This window comes from Lutjanus erythropterus, chromosome 8 (assembly GCF_056507025.1).
Source record: "Lutjanus erythropterus isolate fLutEry1 chromosome 8, fLutEry1.hap2, whole genome shotgun sequence".
Lineage (NCBI taxonomy): Eukaryota > Metazoa > Chordata > Actinopteri > Lutjaniformes > Lutjanidae > Lutjanus > Lutjanus erythropterus.
Genome location: NC_139324.1, coordinates 19,134,654 through 19,159,410, shown reverse-complemented (window position 1 = coordinate 19,159,410; position 24,757 = coordinate 19,134,654). Strand labels below are relative to the sequence as shown.

At 40.1% G+C, this 24,757-nt stretch overlaps 1 protein-coding gene across 1 annotated transcript in view; it reads left to right on the top strand.

The window, feature by feature from the left end:
* Positions 1–20,730, top strand: part of fhip1b (FHF complex subunit HOOK interacting protein 1B) — a 29,566-nt gene extending 8,836 nt beyond the window's left edge. Inside the window, exons 3-12 of the mRNA XM_084724819.1 lie at positions 1,846–2,250; positions 3,942–4,172; positions 7,265–7,510; positions 8,027–8,194; positions 9,716–9,795; positions 10,371–10,540; positions 11,762–13,159; positions 14,971–15,149; positions 16,194–16,356; positions 17,625–20,730. Of these exons, the coding sequence (XP_084580945.1) occupies positions 1,846–2,250; positions 3,942–4,172; positions 7,265–7,510; positions 8,027–8,194; positions 9,716–9,795; positions 10,371–10,540; positions 11,762–13,159; positions 14,971–15,149; positions 16,194–16,356; positions 17,625–17,935 (3,351 nt within the window). The 3' untranslated portion in view covers positions 17,936–20,730. The remainder of the gene's footprint in view (positions 1–1,845; positions 2,251–3,941; positions 4,173–7,264; positions 7,511–8,026; positions 8,195–9,715; positions 9,796–10,370; positions 10,541–11,761; positions 13,160–14,970; positions 15,150–16,193; positions 16,357–17,624) is intronic.
* Positions 20,731–24,757: the final 4,027 nt, after the last annotated feature.

Below are 24,757 nucleotides of genomic sequence, written 5' to 3'. Positions count from 1 at the left end.
ATGTGTTTGGTTTAGTCTGGAATTATGTTAAAGAGCAATATTTGGCCATTTTTGCTCAATTGTCGTGTGTCTGTGGGATAAAATAACGAAATCATGATCCAATAGATATTCAGGAATTGAGCAAAAGCAGATAAACTGAGGGGGGGGGCATCTTTGCCAAGCTTTGTCTGGAGTCTCAGACTTTTAATAATCGAGTCGGGTTAAAGTTGGGGATTTTCAAACAGCTTTCATTTAACAGAAAATTTATTCTCTATTGATAAACTAATTGGTTAATCATTTCAACTTTGTTACACCCCTGCACACTTAAGTAATTTACAGTGGCTGAGAAAATATTTGCATGTGCTGTTTTCTTTGTTTTGTGTTGAGCAGCATGTAGAGAAAAAGAAAATGTTCACTTTTTTACAGTTAATGATAATGAGTCCAGTTTGAATTTGAAGGTTCTTTCTTTGTTTTAGTGAATGATTATTTGTGCAGACACCAAGTGTGACAAGTTCACACGTTCATCTGGCTGTACCAGAACTGATGTGAATATGTAGTCAGTCTGCTTTAACAAAGTGACTGTCTGCTGTCCAGTCACTGGCTCAAGGTTTTACAGGTTACAGAGCCTTGCTGCTTCCTGACTGTTGAATTTCCTCAGAGGCAACATAAGACTGAGAGATACTTATTGGTCTGTAGTGGGAGGTGGACATGCTGCAACTAAATTGCAACATATCCACAAGATGTTAAAGTACTCCTCCTACATGTGGATTCTTAGCTCCCTGTCATTTTTTTGAAATATCATGACATAAAAAAAGATAATAAGTGGCTTTGTGAGTAAAGTGTGTGGCCTCTGTACTCCATCTCATATGTTTACAACACACTTCAGGCTGCTAAAACACAAAGATCTCTTATCTGCACAAACTGCTCACTGATCTGCAAATCTGTCATTGCCATAGTCATGCTGACTGATAGACCTGCTGATGAATGTTGTGAAATCTCTTCCCAAAATGTTGTTTTTCTCACACCATTATGCAATTTTGTTGCATTTTATATTTAAAAAATAGCCGTGTTGCAGTGCCAATAATTATTTTTTATCATACTTACATGTAAAATTATTTTGTCCAATTTAAAGTAGATATTTATGAAAGTATGTTTAAATATCTTTTGAAGGGAAAAAATGCAGCCTATGCATTTTTCAACACATCAAAAGGGACAAAGTTAAGAGTTTTGACAGTTCATCACATCTGTCATCCATGACAACAGACCTTTTTCACAGCAGCCATTTTGAGCTGTCATAGTAGAAAAAGCACAGGTGTTACTAATAACATGAACATATCAAGATGCTTAGTGTGGCATTACATAAGCAGCATCCAAAATCACTCACTCTTTGGGTAACAAACAATAGTTGACTCTCCAAATTTATCATCATTTTGCATCATCACTGACACCTGTAGTGTCGCATTACTGTAGTATTTTTTCTCTATAAAATGCACCAAATGCCATTGACATGACTTTTTTCTTTTGGAATATTTGAGGCTATTAGAGCCTAGGTTTCACAATCAGAGTTCAGACACTTAAATAAAGTGTGTTATTATAGTGACACAGCTGCTGTCACAATGAGCCGTAGACAGTACTCTGAAACTGAAGTAGCTAAATGGGCTTCAGCCTTCATTAATTTCATTGTTTACACTCGTGCTTAAACTTAAAAAGTCTAATAACCAAGAATTCAAAATCTGTTCAGAACTGAATTGAAATTGAATGAAGTGCCATTTAGAGGTCACATTTTATTATTATTTTTATTTATTTATTTTTTTATCTCCAATGCTATAATTTTAACATTACACTAAACACTGTTTCTTTATTTAGGTCTCTTGGGTGTTGGAGCAGCACGAGCCTTCATCCTCCAGTGATGACCTGACAGCAGTGAGGAATCACACTGACCAGATGTTATGTCTGCTGGCAGAGGAGCGGCCTGCCGAGAGCACAGAGGGAGGCGCCACTGTGCCACCCATGGGCCCTATTCTGGAGCTGGTGGTCACTGAGAACATTCTGGAGTGCCTGGTTCAGTGGCACCTCCGCCGCGGCCTGGACCCTGACAGCCAGGGGGCGCTGCTCAAGCTTTTTGAGATGCTCATCGGCCAGTCCCAGCAGCCTCTGCTGCAGCACACCGCCATCCTTCACCCCTTGTTGAGGTTGCTGGGAGCTTGCGCCGACCCAGAACTTGGTTGTCCTTCAGCGCTGGAAAACAGCCTGGTACTGCTGCTCAATCAGGTACATTCACATATGGTCTATACTTCTGCAGTAGCTGGCAATACAAATATGAACTTGTTCACTGTTGTCCTTTGAGACAAATTTTGCAACAGATCTACAAAGACTAAAAAATGAGCGCATGTTGAACAACTGAACCAGACAAGATTAAAGGCATGTCATTTGGCAACTCCTGAGATTTTAGTTTTAACAGTTTAGAAAAACAGCAGGAAGTTTACCTTGCTAATTAGGTGCAAAGTATAAGGCAAAAGGAAAGAAAAAAATAGTTTTGGTAAAATGGTGGATTTCTTGTGAATTTTACTTAAGCTCTACAGTTAACTGTTCTAATACTAAAAAATGTTTAAATTAATTCCTATGAGGACAAAAAGCAGCCACTGGATAAGAAAAGCTAACTTAGAAAAATCAAACCCCACACTCCATGAATCTCCCAACTGTCAACAACTAGTCACCCACACTGGAATAGTCTCGGTCCAACTTGGATTGATTAGATGTTAAAATCCAAAAAACTTTAATTCGGCTCAGTAATCATTTTGTGTATCCAACTAACGTCATGGTTTCCCTGAGTGAGAAGTTTGAAATTGTGGTCTTTGCTGAAGTCAGTAAGTGTTCAAAATGTTTGAATGTTTCTCAGTCCTGCTTGTATCACTATGTACTGTAGTTACATAGTCGCCATGGAAAGTCTGATCACCTGGCAGCTTTTTGTTTAAATCATACACTTTAAATATTGTTCCAGTCAAGAGTTTAACCGTTTTCACAATAACTGATGTAGAACAATATTGATATAGCAAGGGTAAAGACAAAGACGACAGCAGTCCATTCCATTATTTTTATATGCAGGATTCCTACAGGTGCTGGAAATCCTTTAAATGTGCCGACTTTAAGGTTTGAAAAGTGCTGGAAACTGCTTGAAACTGTAATTGCATTACTTTCATAATAAATAGCTATCTGACTGAGTAGAATAGTGATAAAGAGTTTTGGTTGCCAGTTTTGGTTTTAGTTTTTTTCTGTTTTTTTTAGTTTAGTCTACTACTCACATTTTTGGTGGAGGCCATCATTAGTAGTAGTATTAATAGTTAATTAATAGTAGTAAAGCAGTAAATATGTGACTGAAATTGAAGTTATTTGTCATTTTTATTTATGAGTGATTGTTTAAGTGATAGGATAATGATATAGTGATATTGATTTTTAGTGATATCATATATACAGTTACCTAGGATGCCATGTCAACTTCGAGACAGGTGAAACATTGTGGAACTTATTATTTCATTTTTTTTGTTTTTCTTTAATTTGGCACCCTTATGTAGATAAGTAAAAAAAAAAAAGAAAAAGGCTATACTATAAAACTTTGTGTTCTGTTTAAAGAAAAAAGTTTTCATACTGGAGTGTACTGATATTGGGCCACATTATGTATGTAAAAAGATAAATTACCACAGCTGTGAGGTGCTGGAAAAGCTTGAAAATGCACCTTCAAAACACTTAAAAAGTACTTGAATTTAAGAAAGATGTAGGAATGCTGTTTATATCAAGACATCTTGTAATATATTATCATTTATTGTCATATATAGTTTTTATTTTGACTGATAAAATTTGTAACACCCAATGCTTTTTGATCTTCTGACACGTCTCATCTTCATCACTATTATGGACCATACTAGAGTACTGTTTTTAATTGTGGCTCTGCAAATCCTGACCAGGTCTGTGTGTCCATGGCCCGGCAGCCTGTAGTTTTAGAGATGTTGTTCCGGGCTGCACCAGCTCAGCAGGGCTCCACCAACCTGCTGATATTCTCCCTCCTCGTGCCATTCATCCACCGAGATGGAGCCATCGGGCAGCAGGCCCGAGATGCACTGCTGCTGGTCATGGCAGCCTCAGCCAGCCACGAGGCTGTGGCACGTTACATCGCTGAAAACTCCTACTTCTGCCCGGTGAGTGACAATGCTCATGAAAACTATTTTGTTAAGGGAAGTGTAGTATTTCAGACGTTACTTTGGGTTTTAAGAGAGGATGTGGTTACAGATGGTCCTGAATGTGTCTTGACATTGTTTTGCTGAAAAAAGTGGGGATGTCACTGAAAAAGATGTCTGGATGACAGCATATGTTGCTCCAAACCTGTATGCACTGTGAAGCAACTATGGGGCCTCCACAGATGTGACATTTAGCTATGCCATGGTGCTGACACACCCCCATACCCTCACAGATGTTTGTTTTAATTTTTTTTCTCCAGTACACACTGTAAGGGACACAGCATATGGTTCATAGCTGAACTCACTGGAGTAAAATCAAGCTTCAGTCAAACTCTATTAGAAAGCCAGTGACGTAGGACATTTTGACTCATATTCAAGCATTTATTATTGATCTTGTTCAATTATTAATAACTCACAACTCCATAGAAGAGCAGAGATCTGATCATTTTTATTTGATGGTTTATAAATATTCTCAATAACCTGTCAGGTTTTCGGTTTCCATCCACAAGGTGGATCCCCCCCGAGGGAAGTAAATAACTAGAAATGTACAACCTGTCTTTTTATTTTTTTTTTTACACTATGGAATATTGTCCAAAACATGTTTTATTTCACCTCTCTAATTTACTTTACTACACAATACTATGCACGTAATATCAAACTGTAGTCTACTCAGCTTGGTTTCAGCAATGCTTTTAAGAGAGGGAGGTGTTTGCGTGTGCATGTGCGTTAATGTGCGCGGGTGCGTGAGCGTGTGTGTGTGGTCTAACTGATGCATCAGTGATGGTGTGTTATAATGGAAAGGGAAGGACATGACTTTGCACTCTAACAGACCATTCATCCTTATCTACATCCTCTCAGCTCTATCTATCGGTGTAGAAGGCTTCCTGTAGACATCTTAAAAAAATAACCACCTCACCATCAGCAACACTACACATTAAAGATGAGATACCAAGTTAAATTTAAAATCCTCTGTATCATACAGACTCTTTAAAGATGCTGCTGCTTTACACAAATCATTCCAAACTACCATGATGATGGGATGGAAACAAATTGATCTGAACCCAAACCACTTTATAAAACATTGTACTTCATGTAGCACACTTGTATGTTTTAGTATATTTCTACTTAGTCTTCAAATTATAAAAAAAGGCTACGGAGGAAGACCAAGCAGCTAAGTCTGCATGTGTTATTGTACTTTCTTCCAGCTGCCACTAGGTGTTATAAAAGAGTCACATTTTGCTGGTTGTGCTTGAAAATGTTTGTCCACTAAGGAAGTATACCCGCTGGATTTCAATTTGATAGTGACGCAGTGCGAGGTGAAGGTGCGTGTGCATATATTTGAGCATCAAGACAGTCTTTCTAATTACAGTCTTGACCACCAAAATCTGGTCACAAATTACAACAACATTTAGCTTCAAAACTGCATAGTGAGAGTCAATGTGTTTTGCGTGATAAGTATGTATGTATATCTTAGTTTAAAGTCGTGGTCAGTACTGTTATCTTTTCCTCTGTCTGTTCATTCTGGTGTTAAAGAGCTGGCTCAGCTATTTTCCGCTCGTCCTCCTTCCAGCAGCTTCAGTCTGACCTACTTACAGCCTAGAAGGACCAGTGGAGGTGGCATCAAAGACCAAATGCTCCCGCTGCCCGAGTCTCACTATTTTCTGCCTGTGTAATCTCCCACATTCTAATCAGCTTTGTTTGACATTTTTGGATCGAGCAATAGATTCTTAGGAAACTGTGATCGTGCTCTTGACTGTGTGGTCCTCTGAGCCATGCTCATCAAAAACACACTTCTCTTTTCTCCCATCCTCTATTTTTTGATTATTGATTTTTTTTTAGATTTGCTTCATCAGGCAAACAGGTTCAGATATTGCCACCATATATTTTCCCAGGTCCAGTAAGAAAAATGCAAAAACACAGTTTCCTAAATGTCAGCAACGGTTGTCAAAACACCAAGTAACATGAGGGCTATTACCTCAACTGTAAAGTGGGAACTTGTGCATCATGTCTGTATGTACTGTGTAGTTATTTTTCTTATCAACTCCCTTCTCAAGGCTGCAATAGATTGTACATGTACAACAGTTCTCTATATCATTATTTGTATGTTGGGTCCTTTGTGGTGTTATAAACAAAAAAAAAAAGAGTTTCAGCCAAAATACAAAAGAACACTGCCAAGTATTATGCATGCTGTAAATATGCCATCTCTGTGACTAAAACAGGGAAGGTAAGGTAGGATTGCCTTATGATCTGTTATAGGGCTGGATGATAATAGCTGAAAAAAATATTGCAAAAATATGTTTCCTTTAAGTTGATGTTGATAATTTTTCATGACCCTTTTTATTAAAGACCAGGAGAAATATGTTGAATCTAACCATTTTACTTATCAGTGCACACAAGAAATAATTTTAATTTTATATATATATGTTGAAAAACAGACACAAATAAATAAAAACTAAATTGGAATAAATGAATGAGCTCCCCTTGAAACACGTTAAGTACTGGCAAGCTGATCTGTCTGCTTTATTAACAATTTCCTCACCATCTGCACTCATTTTCTTAGTCCTTGCTATTTCTGTAGATGTGTCACATCAGTGGTGCAACTGAACAACACACCTGTTCAGTGGTCGTCTGTGTGTCACTTGTAGTACATTCCATTATCAAGCGATATGATTGGCTGTTAATGAGCAAGGGTGTAGTCATTATGTGCTATCATGGTTGTTTGCATTTATTGCATTTAACTTCTATAATTTAACAGAATGTTAAACAATTTTCTTATTACCACTGCTTAAGTGATTGCTTGGGGATTAAATAATTACCATTTGCACGATAAACCAAGATAAAATTCCACTAGTGGTACCATTTTAAATTTTAATTATCATGAATACCATGTTTGATTGCCACAGTTTTAAAAACTCATGGTGAATACTGTCCAGCATCAACTAAAGTTAGCAACAGCCTCCCAGATGCAGGCACAGAGCTGTCCAGCATTTCAATCACCCACTGGGGCTGTTGAGAATCAGCTGTCTTATCTGGATCTCTCGGTCTCTTCTAAGGTTTTGGCGACGGGCCTCAGCGCTCTCTACTCCTCTCTGCCCAGGAAGATTGAGGTCCGCGGTGATGACTGGCATGCCCTGCGGCGGGAGGACTGGATGAGTGTGTCATCGCTTGTGCTGTTCATGAACTCACTGGAGTTCTGCAACGCTGTGGTGCAGGTTGCTCACCCCCTGGTCCGCTCCCAGCTCCTGGACTACCTCCACAACGGCTTCCTCGTACCTGTCATGGGCCCTGCGCTGCATAAGGTAGGAGAGGATGGGTGCAAGAAAAAAGATCATGGTTACTCTGGATAATCACAGACCTCTCTGTCACCAGTTTACATTGGAACCATCATTTGTTAGAAAATAGTTCCTGAGGCTTTCTGCATGGCCAGATACCGTTAGGGGTGTATGGGAAAGAATTCGTTTTTTTATTGATTTGGATAAACTCACCCTGTAAGGAAAACAGGATGAGGTGGACCACAAATTAAGGACCAGAAGAAAATTGACCACTTGATTGTGGCTCCTCTTGAGTTACTGGAAGACATATTTTATCGTGTGTTTGAAGTGAATTAGTGGAGATTTAGAACAATTGTGTGAACTGATTTGTTTCATTGACTTTCTTCAACAAATGAGTCAGAGTATGAGTCAAAGCAAAAAATGATCAGTAGAAATTGTCTCATTGCCTGTTTTTAATCGTAGACTGTATCTTACTCATAGGACAGTTGTTAAGCTGCCTTTTTTTTGCAGTTTTGATATAAATTTTTGTGTGTGTGTTTATAGTCATCAGTGGACGAGATGATTGCCAGCACCGCCTATTTGGACCTCTTTTTGCGCAGCGTGTCGGAGACTTCCCTTCTCAAAACCTTCCTGCGCTTCATCCTGCTACATCGTCACGACAACGACACCATCCTAGACACACTGCTCACACGCATCAGCAGCAATTCAAGGGTATAAAATATATGTGTGTTTGTGTGATAGAGTCTTGAGACCCTTATATGAACTCAGTTGTGTGGGTGGTGAGTGGGCTGAGAGCAAAAGTTGATTGAAAGTGACTCCAGCAGAATGCAGAAGTATCATGCTGCACATTGTTTTTAGCTGGTAAAACAATCCCCAGTGAAATTTCCTCCAAATAAATAAAGTCTCTCAATTGTGGGGTTCCGGGAAAAAAAACAGGATTTCATCACTTCACTGTCGTCTCTGTTGTGGTTTAACCGTCATTTCAGAGGGCAACAAAGGAAACAAGACAGAAAGAAAACATTTAGACTTTAAAGGAATTCTATGGTTGACAACTTGAGTCTTGAACTGAACACATGATTCTCATATGTCCTGTAACAAGAAGATGAGTTGTTTTTAGTTGTTACTGAAATTCACCTGGAAAATAAGGGAAAAGATTAAATGTGTCACATCTTTCTAAATATGTGATGACAACTTGTGGCAAAACATAAGAGTGAGTCATACAGCCTGTTGTATCACAGTATTACAAAAATAATAAGTGATACTCCGCTTAAATCATGATTCAGTCTCTTTTAACTCTATTGGCTATGAAAGGGAACAAATTAACAAAAAACGTATTTAAAAAAAAAAGATGCATTTATTTGCTCCAGATAGGAATGATAAGGTATAGAGTTGTAGCCTGCATCATAATGTAGGTTAATTGGTAAATATAATGTGATTAGACTGGATTAGGCACCTCAACAGCATTTATTTGGCAGAAAACCAAAGCATATAAATACAATATAAGCACAACATCGATCAGTACATTTACATACAGCAGCGACAGACACACACACACACACACACCAGCGTAACAACAAAAACAGCTGAACTTGTGATGAAGTATGAAGTTCCACAAAAAGCAGTGCAATGTCCCACATCAAGACACTCCCCTGGTTATTTAACTGGCTTCAAACGAAGTTTAACGTTGACACTGCATCTTGTGACTGTCCCTCAATGTTATAGCATTAGTCTACCATCGTCCCAGTTTTTCCATTGTTGTGGGGACTTTTCCCATCAAATTAAGTTCATCAGTGGGTCTTGACTTCCTCAAATGGTGAAAGTAATGTTAGATGAAGATATTTCTGTTAGGTCATGCAGCTAACACAGACATTGGCACGCTTTACTTTGTCTGCATGCTGTACCAGAGTCAGCGGTAGTGAGGCAAACAGTAGTTACTGGATGTAACTCCAGTTCTACAAGTACGCGCATAGCTCTCTCACTGCAAGTTATCACAACCACAGTAAAGCACATTAGTCCTAATATGCCAAAACATTTGTCATGGTAATAATTGTAAAATCTGTAGAGAACGTGCAACTGCAAAAATAAAAAAGACCACGGTTATTTTAAAAAAAATTATATAGATTATTTATCACAGAAATAGAATATACCATATTGAAATTGGCTTTCATATATGTTATTCTTCCGGATAATAAAGTGTTTTATGAGTAGTTTCCACATCTGTGTGTGTTGCAGCTCTGCATGGTATCATTGAGCCTCTTCAGGACTCTTCTCTCCCTGAACTGTGAAGACGTCATGCTGCAACTTGTTCTCAGGTATGTCTGCACACCTCAGCATGTCCTCCCAAGTGTTGTATTTTTAATAGGCTCATTTAATATGCAAAACTTTTTTTTTCTCCCTACTCAGGCATTCAGATTAACTGTATGTGTCTGTCCTCCTTTCAGAATGTTGAAAAATTGAACAAGTGTGTAGCTTTGCTTTCCTCTTTCCCAGAACAATTAGTGATGAGGAACAAATCCTGCCCACATTTGAAATTAATTTACAAATTTTTTGTGAACTTCCAAGGCCAGTTTTGCCTTTGTAATTTTGTCCTCACGACTAAAACATCACATCCAGCTGCCTGTGACTCTGTACTTGATATTTTATCACCAAGATGATTGGTAATTACGCATTAACTTTATTTTGTAACAGCAGTGGACCAGCTGGCCTGTTAAGCAGGATAGAATAGCCAAATTTGCCAAAGAAAATGTGGTGTTGAAAATGACATTTCACCAAAACACAGAACCAGCCTGCTTAGATTTCCAAGTAATTATTTGTATTTCCATCTGAATAGGGGATTAACTATGAAAATCCTGATTAAATGTTTTGTGCATGTGTGATTTGCTCCCAGGTATCTGTTGCCATGTACACATGTAATGCTGAGTCAGCGTCGTGCTATCAGAGAAACTGACATGTACGGAAAGTCAGCAGACAAGTTCCTGTCGTTGATCCCAGAGTGCTGCAGGCTGTATGCAGTGCCCTCTGCTGAGCGAGACGAGGACAATGCATTCTGGGGCAAAGGTGAGCAACAAACTCACACTTGCAGCTGTTGCTGTAAAATAAAGTGCATCGCTATTTATATATGAACACAGAAAACATATTTTTCATTTCATTTATTTTTCATCTACTGAATCTTTTAAATCTATTCATCCGAAAATATTATTTTTCTAAACAATAATTCAGTCATGTCTTAATACAGGCTTTGTAAGGATCACAAGGCATCGACCGAAAACAGTAAATGCAGAGACCTGTGTCAGGATTAATATTGTAAATATGCACACAAATTAGTAAGTTGTGCTCATGAATTACTGTCAAGTAATTGTTGTAACAGGAACCGAAGTTGCAGGTTGTTGTTGCTGCTCTGGTCAGTGAAAGGGGAAAACCCAGAGTGTTAACAGCAGGCTAGCAGCTTTGTTTATGTTTCAGAATTGCCTCGACTCTCTGTTATGTGTTGTGTTTTGTGATAGTACACCCGTTTCTGATTCAGTAGTGCTGGCCAGCTCTGGCTGCTGTCAGTTAGGTGCACATACAACACCGTGTAGTCTGGGCAGTGTGAAATAATCAGTGAAAAAAAGGTTTTCAGCAGTGAATGGTCTGATCTAAATAAACAGCTGGGATTTAATCCAGCAGCTCATTTACATGAACCTGCTACCTGTTAAACATAGTTAAATGTTAAAGAGCTCTCTCCTACAGCACACACATTGGGGATTGCCTCGCCCCGCCTCTTTCAGTTTCTCTCTCTGTACACTCTGTCTGATCTGTTGACTTTCTTCATTACCAGGATGTTTAATAAAGTTGCTCAAAAAAACAACTCGCATTTTGGATTTTTTTTTTTTTTTTTCACACGCGATTCTGTTTTTACAGCAGCAGGTGAAACATGTGTGGAGGCAGCATCAGATCCTTCTTGTATAACAGAACAAACAGGTATGGGAGGGGTAGACTAGAGCACTAGTAAATTGATAGCTGAGTGGACTAGGTGGAAACATAGCAGAACTTGCGTGTTTTGTGTGGATGTAGCCTGAGTCGTCACTCTGAGTTCATTTGGTAGACTGAAAACAAATTCAAGTGTGCTCTTTTTTTTCCTCATGACAGCTGGTGACCCGACTAATTTTCTGATATAAAATTAAGGAAAATGTGTTCATTGTATTACAGTATGTGTGTATATGTTCTTTTTCAGCCTTGTTGTTGAGTTGATGTTAACTTGTGGTGTTAAAAAACTGTCTGTCTTCTGTCACCATACAGTACTGAACAGCCCCAGCACAGAGTCTCCAGCCCCGCCCAGACCCAGCACCCCATCTCGCTTAGCCTTCTTCATCCGTCAACAGAGCAGTGGAGGTGGATCAGGAGGAGGGGGTCCCTCTACTCCTACCAGCATGGAGCCGCTGCAGTCGGGGCCTGCCGGCTCCCACCCACTGTCACCTGACAGCCCAATGCACCAGCAGCAGGCTCACACTGATTGTCTGGACTGGGATTCAGGTTACCTGGAGTACCTCAAAGACGCCCGGCGGGGCATCGAGCTTTGCTCCTGGGCCTGCCGTGACTGGTCGGCACCCTATGATGGAGAAAATCCCTCCCCAAATGCAGTCCCTCCACCACCTCCACCCCCTACATCCAACCCCTCCATTGCTATGTTCCCTGAGCACTTCTCTCTCCAGCAGGGAGGGAGTAGTAACAGTCCAGGCCAGCAAAGGGCAGCCATCGTGGCTGCAGCGCGATCCGAGTGGAGCAGCTCAGAGCGGGACAGCGGAGAGTGGGACATTACGATCGGCAAAAACAACTGCATAAGCCTCACGCCACGCTCCAAGAAACGCAGCTTGCAGAGAGAGGAGCACCTGCCAAAGCCCGTTCCTCATCTTGTCCCCTCCTCCTCATCTTCAGCTACCCCTTTATTGGCGTCTCATCCTGGCGTCTCGTCCCCAGCTCCTCACATTCCAACTTCTGCCATCACGGTTAGCTACCAGGCCATGTATAATGGAACTATGGGGCAGGGGGACTGCTGCTCAGACAATCGGGACAGAGGACTAGAGGTAAAGAAAGTGAAAAGAGACTTGGGGGAGCAGCAGTATTTGGATGAAAACGCAAATCAGAATGGATCCCTTGTTACCTGCCCCTCCAAAAGCTGCAACACTCTCCAACAGTCCATTTTTAGCAACAGTGAAATGAGTGATGCAAAATCTCTCTGCTCTAACCAGATCCCTTCTCAGAGCTCTGTCACCCAGCCAACAACCGACACCAAACTGCTGACCAGCGACACCTCAAACCCACACAGTGGATCCTCAGATCTTCCAGAAGCCAACCAGGCACAACAGTCTGTAGAGAGTCTCATCCAGGAGCTGCTGGAGCAGGCACCAGGAGAGCCACAGCTCCCTGGAGACTCCAATGGCCAGGGCATCAGCATTGAGGCCTTCACACAAGAGCTAAGGGAGCTGGAGGACCGCGTGAAAGAGCGCAGCAGAGCAGCCTGCCAGCTGGAGGAAACTACCAGGGAGTCCTTATCTGCTGAGCGGCAGGAGGAGGAACAACAGCTGTCCTCAGCCCTGGAGGCGAAGCTGACAGGTGACACAAAAGGAGAAGGGTCTGCGGTGGGCATCTGTAGTCCTGCTCGTCCACTAAATCAGCCAGCCTCTCAGCCGTACACAGGTGAGACTCACATCAGTGATGTTGTTCTGTGTCTGTGTGTGCTTTCAACATAGACTTTTTAATTGTGGAGGGGGACTGATAAAGTGTGATGTATTAGCTTTTTTGTTTTTAAGTTGAATTTTTTTTTCCTCTTATCTATGCCTATTTGTGCAGCATGATGTCACCATTAAGGGGTGGTATTTTATGTAGTGGTGTATATCTCTGGCATGCTTGTTCCCTACAGATGGCTAAATTATTTCCTCCATTGTTATTTCATATTCTTTATCATAATTTCCCAATGAAAATGTACCTTCTGCCACACAAACAATAGGTAAGGTCAGCCATACATTGCATATCTTCATTTCAACACAAACAAAATAAAACACCAGGGCTTAACAAAATGTATTGCCCGTTTCGCCAATTAAAATGCCATGTTGGGCTAGTAAATCTAGGAACTAGCAAAAAAAGAAATAAGCTAGTAGGCTATTTTGATTATCCATTAGTCATGAAAGTAATATAATTACTTATAATATATATTATATAATATAATTACATATTAAACTGAACATTTTCTGAAATTTATAGACATTGCAGCTCTAGATTAAACATGACAATTAATTTTACTCTTTGTTGTTATTTGATAACTGTTAATGAACAAGCCAGTTTGTTTAGGAGCAATTATAAAATTGACCTCAGACAAGAAGATTTCTGACCCCCTTGCCTGTTGACATTAACATTAAAGTTGAACTCCAAACTCACCACTTGTTGGAGAAATCACCAGCTCCAACAATCACCAGCTCTAGTTGTTTGGTTGAAATAAACCCTTTGTTCACAGAGGTAGATGCTGTATGAATTGCTTCTCTCCACTGCTTCTCTGATGTCAGACCTCCTCTCCTCTCCTGACAATTTTACATCCAATGCTGTGCATTAAGTGTTTCTTTGGAACACATCAGAATTGGTGATTTTTGGGAAAATGTTGTTTCTGTTGAGTATGAATGAAGATGACAATGACGATGTTAAATTTAAACTTTCTAGATCTAGTTCATTCTAGTTCATTTGGTGGCAGCAATAAAACAGCTGTTCTGGTTTAAACCAAACCTTACTTTTTTAATACAAGTCTTATTTCTGTAAGGATCCTTTCCATAATGTCGTCAGACATGCATAATAATAATCTGAGCCTGTCAGCAGCAAAAACAAGAACTTTTATTGAACTTACTTTGATGGTGTGCAATTATGGGAAAACAGGGTCCAGGTTGAAAAATGCTGAAATGGAGGAGTTTAGGGGCCAGGTAGAAATAGCATTATCTGGTAATGCTGGTATGACTCGTCTTGAGTTAACTGCTTCTCTTGGTAACTTTACTGTCAGCCCCTGCTAAAATAATTAGTGATGTATGTAGTGCCACAAGCAGATTGCAGCACTTTTTTCAATACTGCTTATGCATGGCAAGGTTATACAAGGTAGTCTTGAGTACCAGCTTCATGCTTCAACGGCACTTGAATAACATTTCTTGTCGCAGTATCAACCTGAAGACTGAACAATTCTGCTTTGTAATAACCTTTCTTTATAGGCACAGTCTTTCATTAAGTCAAAGCGCTGAATTCACAGGGAATAGATCACAGTTTTAGTGTTCAGTTATTCCCATTTAACCTCTACAAGCTGTTAAAGCACCCTGCTGCCTGTTTTTCACAGTTTGACACGCTACCATGTCAGTTATTTTAAAAACCTGTCAAAGATGCCTCTGATTTCATCCCTGGTTTGTTCACACGGAGCTGAGCTTAAGTTGTGTCTTCTATCTTACCATTCAGTGATCCATCAGTCTTTCTCTGTGCAGGTCCATTCATGGTGGTTCTGTTTGCCAAGCTGGAGAACATGCTCCAAAATTCACTGTACGTCAACATCCTGCTCACGGGCATTGTGGCCCAGCTGGCCTGCTATCCTCAACCCCTCCTACGCTCCTTCCTGCTCAACACCAACATGGTCTTCCAGCCCAGCGTCAAGTCACTGATCCAGGTATGCTGCATCATGTAAAACCTGGGCTATATTAGCTGAGGATGGTCTCCATATTCTCCATTGAACTTAACATTTACAAACCAGGTGCTTGGCACAAACTGGAGAAAAAAAGAGGAGAAAAAAGTTTCTGTATTTGTACTTGAAGTGATGACAGTTTTTAGGCATCGTTGTCCACTTCCAGCCCACCTCACTTCTGTGCAAGCTTCTCTTCCAAAAGCATCAGGCCCACAATGCATTTGCATAAGTGTTTCTTTTCCATATTCCATTTCTGTCCATAGATATAGTGTTACAACCCAGCTCGATAGAGGAAGCAACACAAAGCCAAAGTGGTAAAACAAAGTTATTTATTTGTAAGGAATTTGGATAATTACACATACAAAAAATGAGGTGAACTATAAAGGAAAAAGGGCCTGTGGGTGTTCTTCAAATCAAATAAAAGACATGAAAAATATTGGATGAAGATAATGCACTGTACATAAAAGAAACCAAAATTAAAATCAAACCTCACTGCCAGAGCTTACCCGATGAAAAACCCCAAATACTCCATGTAGTGTATTTTCTTACAGAAAAGCACCAAGAGCATTGGAATGAAGGCGTCATCCCAGCAGGCGTTGGCTGCGGCCATAGCATACTGTAAATGGATACCGAATACTGGACTGCACAGTATAAAAATGAGCTTTCTTTTTCCCTTCTTGTGGAATAATTGATTCACACTAAGCCATGACATTCACAATCACAAGTAAGAAAACCCTTCAAATATAAGTGACCCCATGGCCTTTTCTCCAGCTCCACACTGGGCATGAGGGTAGTGGTAATAATTGTCATTAGAAGAGCGGAATACTCATTCAGCACTTAAATCTCTGGACGGTCATTAACATTACTGCCTCCAGGGACTGCTAGTGCAGCTTCAAACTGTTAGTCGAATCTTCTTTGTCAGAGCTTTTAAAGTTGTAAGTGAAATTTACTGACCAAATAATCAGACGAAAACAAGCCAGCTGCTTGTCAAGATCAATGAAAACTCTAAAAGTTTTTTACTCACCTCAGGTTCTAGGTTCTGTGAAGAACCGCATTGAGGCGTTTGCAGCTTCCCATGAAGACTTCCCTGCCATGTTGAAGAAAGCCCAGCAGTACTTGGTGGCCCGAGGCAAAGTGGACTGGACTGATTCGCCTGCAGCAGTTCCTCCCCTGCGGCGCTCTGATTCACTAGGTGAGGATGGAAACAGGAGAACTACATTCCATATTCCATACATATCATACTGTGTATGTGTGTGTGCATGTCTGTCATTTTGACAGACAGGTTCGTAAAAATGCTGTCATAATGTATTTTTAACCCTCATTTTGATTTCATTTTCTAAAGGAGAAATTTGTATTTATTGTAATAAATCATAAAACAACCATGATATGTCATCAGAGATTAAGGAAACATGCTAAATTTAAATACTTGCTTCTTCTGTTCCAGGCCATAACTTGTATTATTGCTTTCCTGTTTCACGTTAATTAGACTTCAAATTAATGGTGAATGCTTGCCAAATAAGTGTTTGAGAGTCTTGAGAAATCATTAATAACCTTTAAGAGGGAATAGATAGTTATAGTGCTTAAATTTAGCAATATGTTAACACAATCTGGCAGCCAGCAAGGCATACAGTCACTGAACTCCAACACACAGACTGTGTTTTTGGAGCAGTGGACTTTTGACACAACCTCTCACTACATCAGGTTGCCTCAGCGTTTTAATCTGTGAAAAAGACAACTTTCAGATTTTTCAGTCATTGTAAAAAAAAAATTGTCAATAATGGAAAATATTCAGTTAATGTGCGTGCATGCGTGCATGCGTGCGTGCGTGCGTGCGGTATGTCCATTCTGTTTAACTAGTGCAGAATGTCATTTAATCACCTTACAATAAACCTCTTTGCCCATGATTTTAAAAAAGACCCAAACATTTTGTCTTGTTTCAAGATGCGAACATCAGTGGTAATTGTGAGAAAATGTTTTAAAGCAAAGCAAGATCATCCGTGAGAAGATTCACTATGTCTATACAGTTAGATCAGAAACATACTTGCTGTTTAACCACACATTTGCACAGCATTGTTTTCACTCCAAAGGGATGCAGGATACGCAAGGCTTATTCTTAATGCCTGCCACCAGGTTGGAGTCTTTGTGAAATCAGATTACACCAGCCTGTGTTGGCAATTTCCTACGTAAAGTTACATTGAGTAGTACATTAGCCAGTTAAAAGAAAGTAGCAGATTTTTATTAAGATAGCTTTTTGACATTATGTTTTGGGTTATTATGATGGAAACACTACCATTTATGGAAATAATAATTAAACATAATAATCTGAACTCACTTTGTACTTGCCTTAGCTGTGATTAAAAGCCCTTAAAAAACGTTGTAAGCTTTTCAGTTCATTTCAGATCACATCATCCTCCTTATCACTAAGGTGATTTTTTTTAACACAGTGTCTTCTTGTTCCAGTGAAGAGTCGTAAGCCATCTCTTGGAGACCTGATCCTTCGTCACACCAACAGCCCGACACGTGCTCGACACGCCGCTCAGCTGGCCCTGGCACACGTACGGGATGGCAGCCAATCACTGCACAGCGCTCTGTTTAGGGGCGGCGGAGGCGGAGGGGCCTCTGGCCTGGAGAAGCAAGCTGAAGCACTCCGAGTGAAGAACGCCGTCTACTGTGCTGTCATCTTCTGTGAGTTCCTCAAGGAGCTGGCTGCCCTGGCTCAAGAGCACGCCGTCTCTCTCCCTTTCCCTCACAGCCAGGAGGCGGAGGAATAGACGGTAAACTCAAACTCCACAAATTTAGCTCTTATCCTCTATTTCTTTTGTTTAGGCGGTAAAAAAGAGTTCTGTGGGATTCTCCCATCACCAGAGGACAGACTGGAGCACTGAGACTTTTCTGTCACTGATGTGGGTCGTCTGCAATGACGCAGACCAAAAGCAAGATGAAAACCGTGGCGTTTTTCTACCAAAATCATTATAGGATACCTTAAGGACTGGAAGAATTTTCCTCATCTGTACACTTCTATGATATTGTGCATATCATGTATTATATTTACATTCTATACACAGAAAATCTCAGTAAATGCTTGAGATTTGGGAGCTTGTACATACACATACCATGTCATGGTATAATGTGACACAGTAAAGCCACAGATAAAAGAAATAGGTGCACATATTGGTGCTAGTTGATACTTTATGTTTTAAGTTGAAAGGGTGCTTTCAGGCGGCACAGAGGAGAAAAAGGTTTTGTCCTCAACAAAATTATGACGAATACCAACCAAATATTTCTTGGCAGGAAAACATAAAAAGTGTAGGCTGGTCAATCAACCACAAAGTGATCCAATCAGCTTTGTGCTCTCATTGCAGAGCTTTTCGTTCCTCTATCAAGGACTGTCTGTCAAGGCCGGTAATGAAAGCTCACACAAAAACAGCAAGCGTCCATTTTTATTTTTGAGAGGCTGCACTGCTGCAAAGGCTGGTCGGCAGTGAATGAGATAAAAACTGGAACACACAGGTGAGTTAGAGCGCCACTTTCTCTCTTGTGAATCAGCACGACCGCCAGAAACATACTGGAAAACGTTAGATGCCATTTTTTTTAGATATTTTGTTTGAAATGTGTTTGTCTTTTGCATTTGCACCATTTACTAGACATATCAGCAACAGACAGGAGCAGGTGTGTCTGTCGTCGTGTGTGAGCGAATTACTCCAGGTGACACCAACTATTCAGGCCATCAGTAAGACATTCACCTGTTGCCATGAAAGAGGCCGTGAGATTGAAAAGACAGCACTGCTTTAGAGTTTATACCTTTTGTGTCATTTAGTCTTTTTGAAAGACCTGAGAGTCTGTGAGAGAAAAGGCAAGAAGGGAAGGGATTTTATTTCAGTGTAGTGTTGGCACAGTTTCCATTCACTTTGAACAGACAGTTTAAAAAGGTCCTCATGAGGCATTCACTGACTTTTTTTTAAAAAGATCTTTGTGAGCTAAAGATAAAGCTTGTAACAAGTGATCTCCATTTCATTTTTTTCCATTTTTGTTTTAGCTTCAAAGTTGTGTCTCTGTTGAATGAGACAGGCCAAACTGAACATGCGTGTTCAACTTGGAACTTAACATGCTGCTATTTTTTTTTAACACTAACACCCATTTTTATTAGTGTCATAGCTACGAGCTCTTCATGTCATTGTTAGGTACCAAGTATAAATGTGTGTGTGAGGATGTGGAGGAGTCAGTGCCAGTGTTGTGATCGGCATTTAATTTATTTTCTTGTGTCTGAGGTTGAATGAAGTCGCAGCCACACAGTGTTAAAAGCTTTTGCCAAGACAAAATTATCTTTCAACTTTTTTCTCTTTTCAACATGCAACATTTTGAGGCTTTGAATTGTTGCATGTTTGTAGTTTGTTTTGTAAGGTTGTCATTCTTTGTTTTACAGGACCATAATTTTCAATCTTAATAATTTTCTTGTTCTTTTCTGTAGAAAAGAAATGAAATTATGAGAAAAGTACTGGTCGATTGCACTGGGCACAGTTACATTGTGTTCTGGTCTCTGGAGCAGGTCGCAGACATTCTAGACAGCACATGTAATGCCACCAGAAGTGCTGCAGTGAGTTTGAGAAGCTTCTCTCCACTCTGCGCTGCTGAGAATACACACCTAGTCTATTTTTGTGTGGAAGCCTCATCAAGCTGCTCAGAGCAGATCAAGCCAGGCTGGAAGTTTGACACAAGGAACCCCCAAATAAAGGAATATCACCAAATCAACAAAATCTGAGAAAGTCAACAAAATCAAGTGAGAAAAATGCTCCCGGTGTGGCATGCTGCCATCTAAAGGAAGGATCAAAACCCAACTCAAAGTCATATTGCTGTGCCTGGTGGAATCAAGCAGTTATTAACTGCTTAAAAGGACGGTTCATCCCAAAATCAAAAGTACATATTATTCATCGTAACTGAAGTGCTATTCATCCATCTAGATCGTTCTGGTGTGAACTGCCAAGTTTTGGAAGATCGGCCTTTGAGATTTTTGCCCTCTCTTGAATATAATGGGACTAGATAGCACTCGGCTTGTACTCAAAATACCATAAATTCATTTGAAAAAAATCAACAATAGTGTTTCTTTGCCGAAATTGTGACGCTGTTGCTGAAGATAATCCACAGAGCTTGTTGTGAACAGTTTCATGTAGTTCCAGTAGATTCTACTGCAGAAAGAAAGTAGTTCCAGTTCTACCATAGATAGAAAAAGTTCCTACATAAAACTGCTGACTGAATTTTTCAAATGTATTTTTTGGCCCAAGCAGAGTGCCATTATGGTCCTTTTCATGTGGGTAGTAGTGGGTAGTTATAGTCGTGTGTCACTTTCAGTAACAGTTCCATCTTGTCGTTGATCCAAGCAAAGAAATCTCTGGACTTTTCACCATTACTGTTCTTCGTCCATAGTATTCTCTGTAACTGAGATACCATCCCTGTGCTTTCTGTTTATATCAGCACGCACATGCCCAGTGTAAATGTATGGTCACGAGATGTCCGTTTTCAGCCATTTAAGTATGGACACGGATTCTAAATAAAACGGTGCTGACACACTCGTCTGGATGGAGATCCTTTAAGTTTTAAAACAAAAACATAGTAGTGTGTGGATGTAGCCTCAGTCCCATTATATTCCACAGCACACAGACTTCACTTCGACTGGTATCTCCAAAACTCTGCAGCTCTCATCAGAACAGTCTAGATGGATAAATGCCACTAACGGCCAGAGGCAAAATATGATTTTTCAAATTTTGAGGTGAACTGTCCCTTTAAGAGCCTGTGAAATTAATCATAACCTGTATGACTGCAATCATTTAAAACTAATCTAATTATGACCCAGCTTTTTGTGAGATCCTTCGGTTTTCTGCACATACTAGCCATTCTCTCAAAACGTATAGCAGTAGAGAAACTGCTAGAAGCTCCTGCCATCCTGCAAAGTCTTAATCTTTGAAACTGAAAACCAGACCATGTTTTGACAACTGTTCCATCTTCCTCAACTTGTCAAAGCCATAGTTTGTAAATGTAGAACTTCATTACTGCTGTAACCAACTTTTCTATGAAATTTCTAGATACATTTTGTTTCTTTTTTAAATACCATTAGTTAAGAGTTTCTGCATGCCAATTAAGGCCAGGTTTATAACTAAATAAGAATTAAGTAGTGTAGGTTAAGTTTTCTTTGGTTTGTGCAATAGTGCTGAGCTCAAATTAGCTTCCATTCAGTAGGGTTTAGTGGTTAGTGAGTCATCCTGGTGCCTGCAGAGATCAGCGGCGGCAACAAGAACAAGTTTCACACTGAATGTTTCCTCTCAGCTAATTAAATTGGTAGAGAAATCACTTCTGTATTTTATCCACCACCATCCGTCCATCCATCTGTTCACCTAGTCTGCTGTACATCCGTGTGTTCACAGTAAGATTAATGTTTCCCTTGCACAGAAAATACAAAAAGTCCTCACCAGGTTCCTCTACTTTAACACGCAAGATTGTGCTTTTAACTAGACTATTTTTACAAACATTTCTGTTAAAGTTGGATCGTAGTTTGAGCATAATGTAAATGCTCAGCTTTTCAGCACTATCACTTACTTGGTGAGTCTGTCAGTCACATTGTAACTTGGTTTCAGTCAGCTGTCTGTATTTCTGTGATACATTTGTGGACACCAAAGATTATCTTTCCCTCCAAGTATATGAAACTCCCGATGTCTCTGTTTAAGCAATCGTAGACAGTTGCATGGTACACAATCTGAACACTGTAATAAACCTTATTCATGTAGCGCTTTTTAAATGTTGTGCTTTCAAATTACACGACAAAAAGGTGCCAATGCCTAATGTAATACATGTACAGTAGAAGATACATGGCCAAAAAGAAGTAAAATATTGAAGGACGGAAATCACTATGATAAAATTGGACTCACCTGTACTCACCGCAAGTGTGTTGGTGCTGCAGCATTGTCAGATGATGGTACCGATGGCCAAACCTGAATACCCAAGCTGTAATAAACCAGAGTTATCCTAAAAAGGTAATTTTTGCCAGGTGAAGCTTATTAAACACAACAGGACATGCTTTTGAGATTTTTTTTTTTTAAGGGAAGCTGCTCAGTAACTTTGAGTTGCAAAACATTGTTGGTATTGGTCCTCTGAGACTGAAAAAATTTAACCCATGTACACCTGTCTACACTACCCGCAGTCATTTTTCACTGCTTACTGTTTGTATTTTTTCTTTTTTTTATATATATATATATTGTATTTCATTTTTAAGAAAACAAAGACATAGATATGACAAAGTTTGTAATGGGGTGTTTTTATAAGGGATTATTTCCTACCAGAGACAGACATAACCAGAGATTAATTCAGTGCAGCGCTGATATGGAAGAAGGCATCTAACACACAATGAAATAAAATGTGGAGTTTGACAACTGTAATCAAGGCTGCATGGTTACAGTGGTGGATTACCTATCTTAATGGAAGTTGTTGTTCATACTCCACAAGAATGAACGGCAGCAGATAGAAAGTGAGCCTTCCAACTGTTCAGATACCAGTAGAGATCGTGGACAGAGAGACAGCCTGTTTAAAATTACACACCATTTTTGCTTTTAAAATAAATACATATTTGGGAAAGGGATTTTGTTTTTTGACAGCAGCTACCACAGCTGGATGCTGAAGCCAGTGCAGACATATCTCTACCTGCAGTTCTCGTAATGGCCACCAGAGACTGCCAGCAAAAAACTTACTGCAATGACACGACAGAGAAAGCCCTTTTTTTAAAGTTAAAGGTCCAGTGTGTAATGGGATTTATGGGGGTTTATTGGCAGAATATGGTAGAAATTAAATAGTGTATTCATAAATATGCTATGTTATTGGTGTATAATCATTTGGTAATAAGAATCATAATGTTTTCATTACCTTACACTGAGCTGTTTCTGTCTTCCACGGAGGCCACAGTGTTGCACCACCATGTTTCTATACTCTTAAGAATAACTAGAACCACATGGGGATCTTTGGCTTATCCCCATAAGAGAACCCTTTTGGGCCACTTAGCATCCTAAAGGGTTGTACCTAAAAGAAAAGCTGACATGCTCACAATCTCACCGCTGTAGTCTTTGCCACTTCCTACTTGCTCTGACAGCAGCCTCCAGCTGCCTCACTCAGTAAACTCTCTAGCCAAGGGAGCATGCAGATGAACTCTCATATCCCTGCCAGGCGAGCATCTGACATATATACTATGCCGGTTAAAAGTGTCTTTATCTCCGCGCCACAAGTCTGTAACTGCATTGTCTTGAGCTTGAAACAAAGTTAGCTGGCTAACTATATTGAGGAAGTTGAGCTATGAAAGCAGTAGCAGCATGATTGAGAGACACACACAAACAGCGGCTCATAGAAAAGAAACACCACTGCCCCTAATGTAATCAAGCATCATGGGTTCGCCAAACTGGGCAGGTTTAATGAGAAAATGATAAACGGGACAAGGAGCTGTAACGTTCATGCAACAACCAACAACAACAGCTTCTTTTGTTCCTCCCCCTCAAGTCAAAAATGGAACAAAACTGCTCTAATTTGCTTTAATCGCAATGTTTCTGTGGTAGAGGGCTCAGTAGTTGATGACTGTCCGTCAGTGGTGATGGATGATGGCATCAACCATCGACCCAACCCTAACCTCGAAATTCTGTGAAAGTTTCCGCCCAGGATCCCCTATGACAGGTTCTACAGAGAACCCTTTTGTGGTATAACAGTTCCCTCCAGAACCCTGTCTTTTCCATCAACATGAAACCAGCCCTGTTCCAGTGCAGTATCCTGATTTTGAACCATTCAGAGCTTTTCCACTAAAAATGAACTGGTTCAGAACCAGCTGGAACCAAAAAAATAGCAGGTTTACCTTGGGAACCAAAGTGGGCGTGTCATATTTTACCAGTTGTGTAATGCGCAGCGCCCTCTTTTGATGATGTCCTTGACTACAATGGTTCCACTCAAGACTGGTGGAAATGAGGGCTGGTTCACTGGATAACACCAAGGATCCAAGAACAGAACCAGATCAAGAATCAGAACTTATTTGGTGGAAAAGAGATCTCGGGGGTTCTATCTGGCACCTTTCCTCCTTTCAACAAGAACCCACCCAGGGTGTCAGCTGACCTTCTTCTAGTTCATGGGTGTCATGTAGAACCCAGCCAGGATGATCTAACAGTATATTTAAGAGTTTCACCTATAGTAACCCTTTTTTCTTCAGAGGATTCTGCAAAGAATCATGTTGTATTTTACAAATGAGACAGATTTTAACTGTCATAATTACCATTATTTAAATTGGGAATGCATATTTTAACACCCATACTTTCAAGAATCCTTCAAAAACTGTTTCGTCCAAAAAGGGTTCTTTGGATGGAAAGAATTCGCAATGGAACCCCTAGTCATAGAAAGAACCCTTGACAAACCATACCTTCAAAATTGGATTGAAGCAAAAGCAAATGATTCTGGGTAGAACCTCAGCCCTTCAAAAAGAACACGTTTGGAACCCATATTTTTAAGACCATACTGTAGTCCAGAATTAAGTGTTGCAGCCACCATAGTGTCATCTACATGTTTGGAAAACGGGGGTGTGT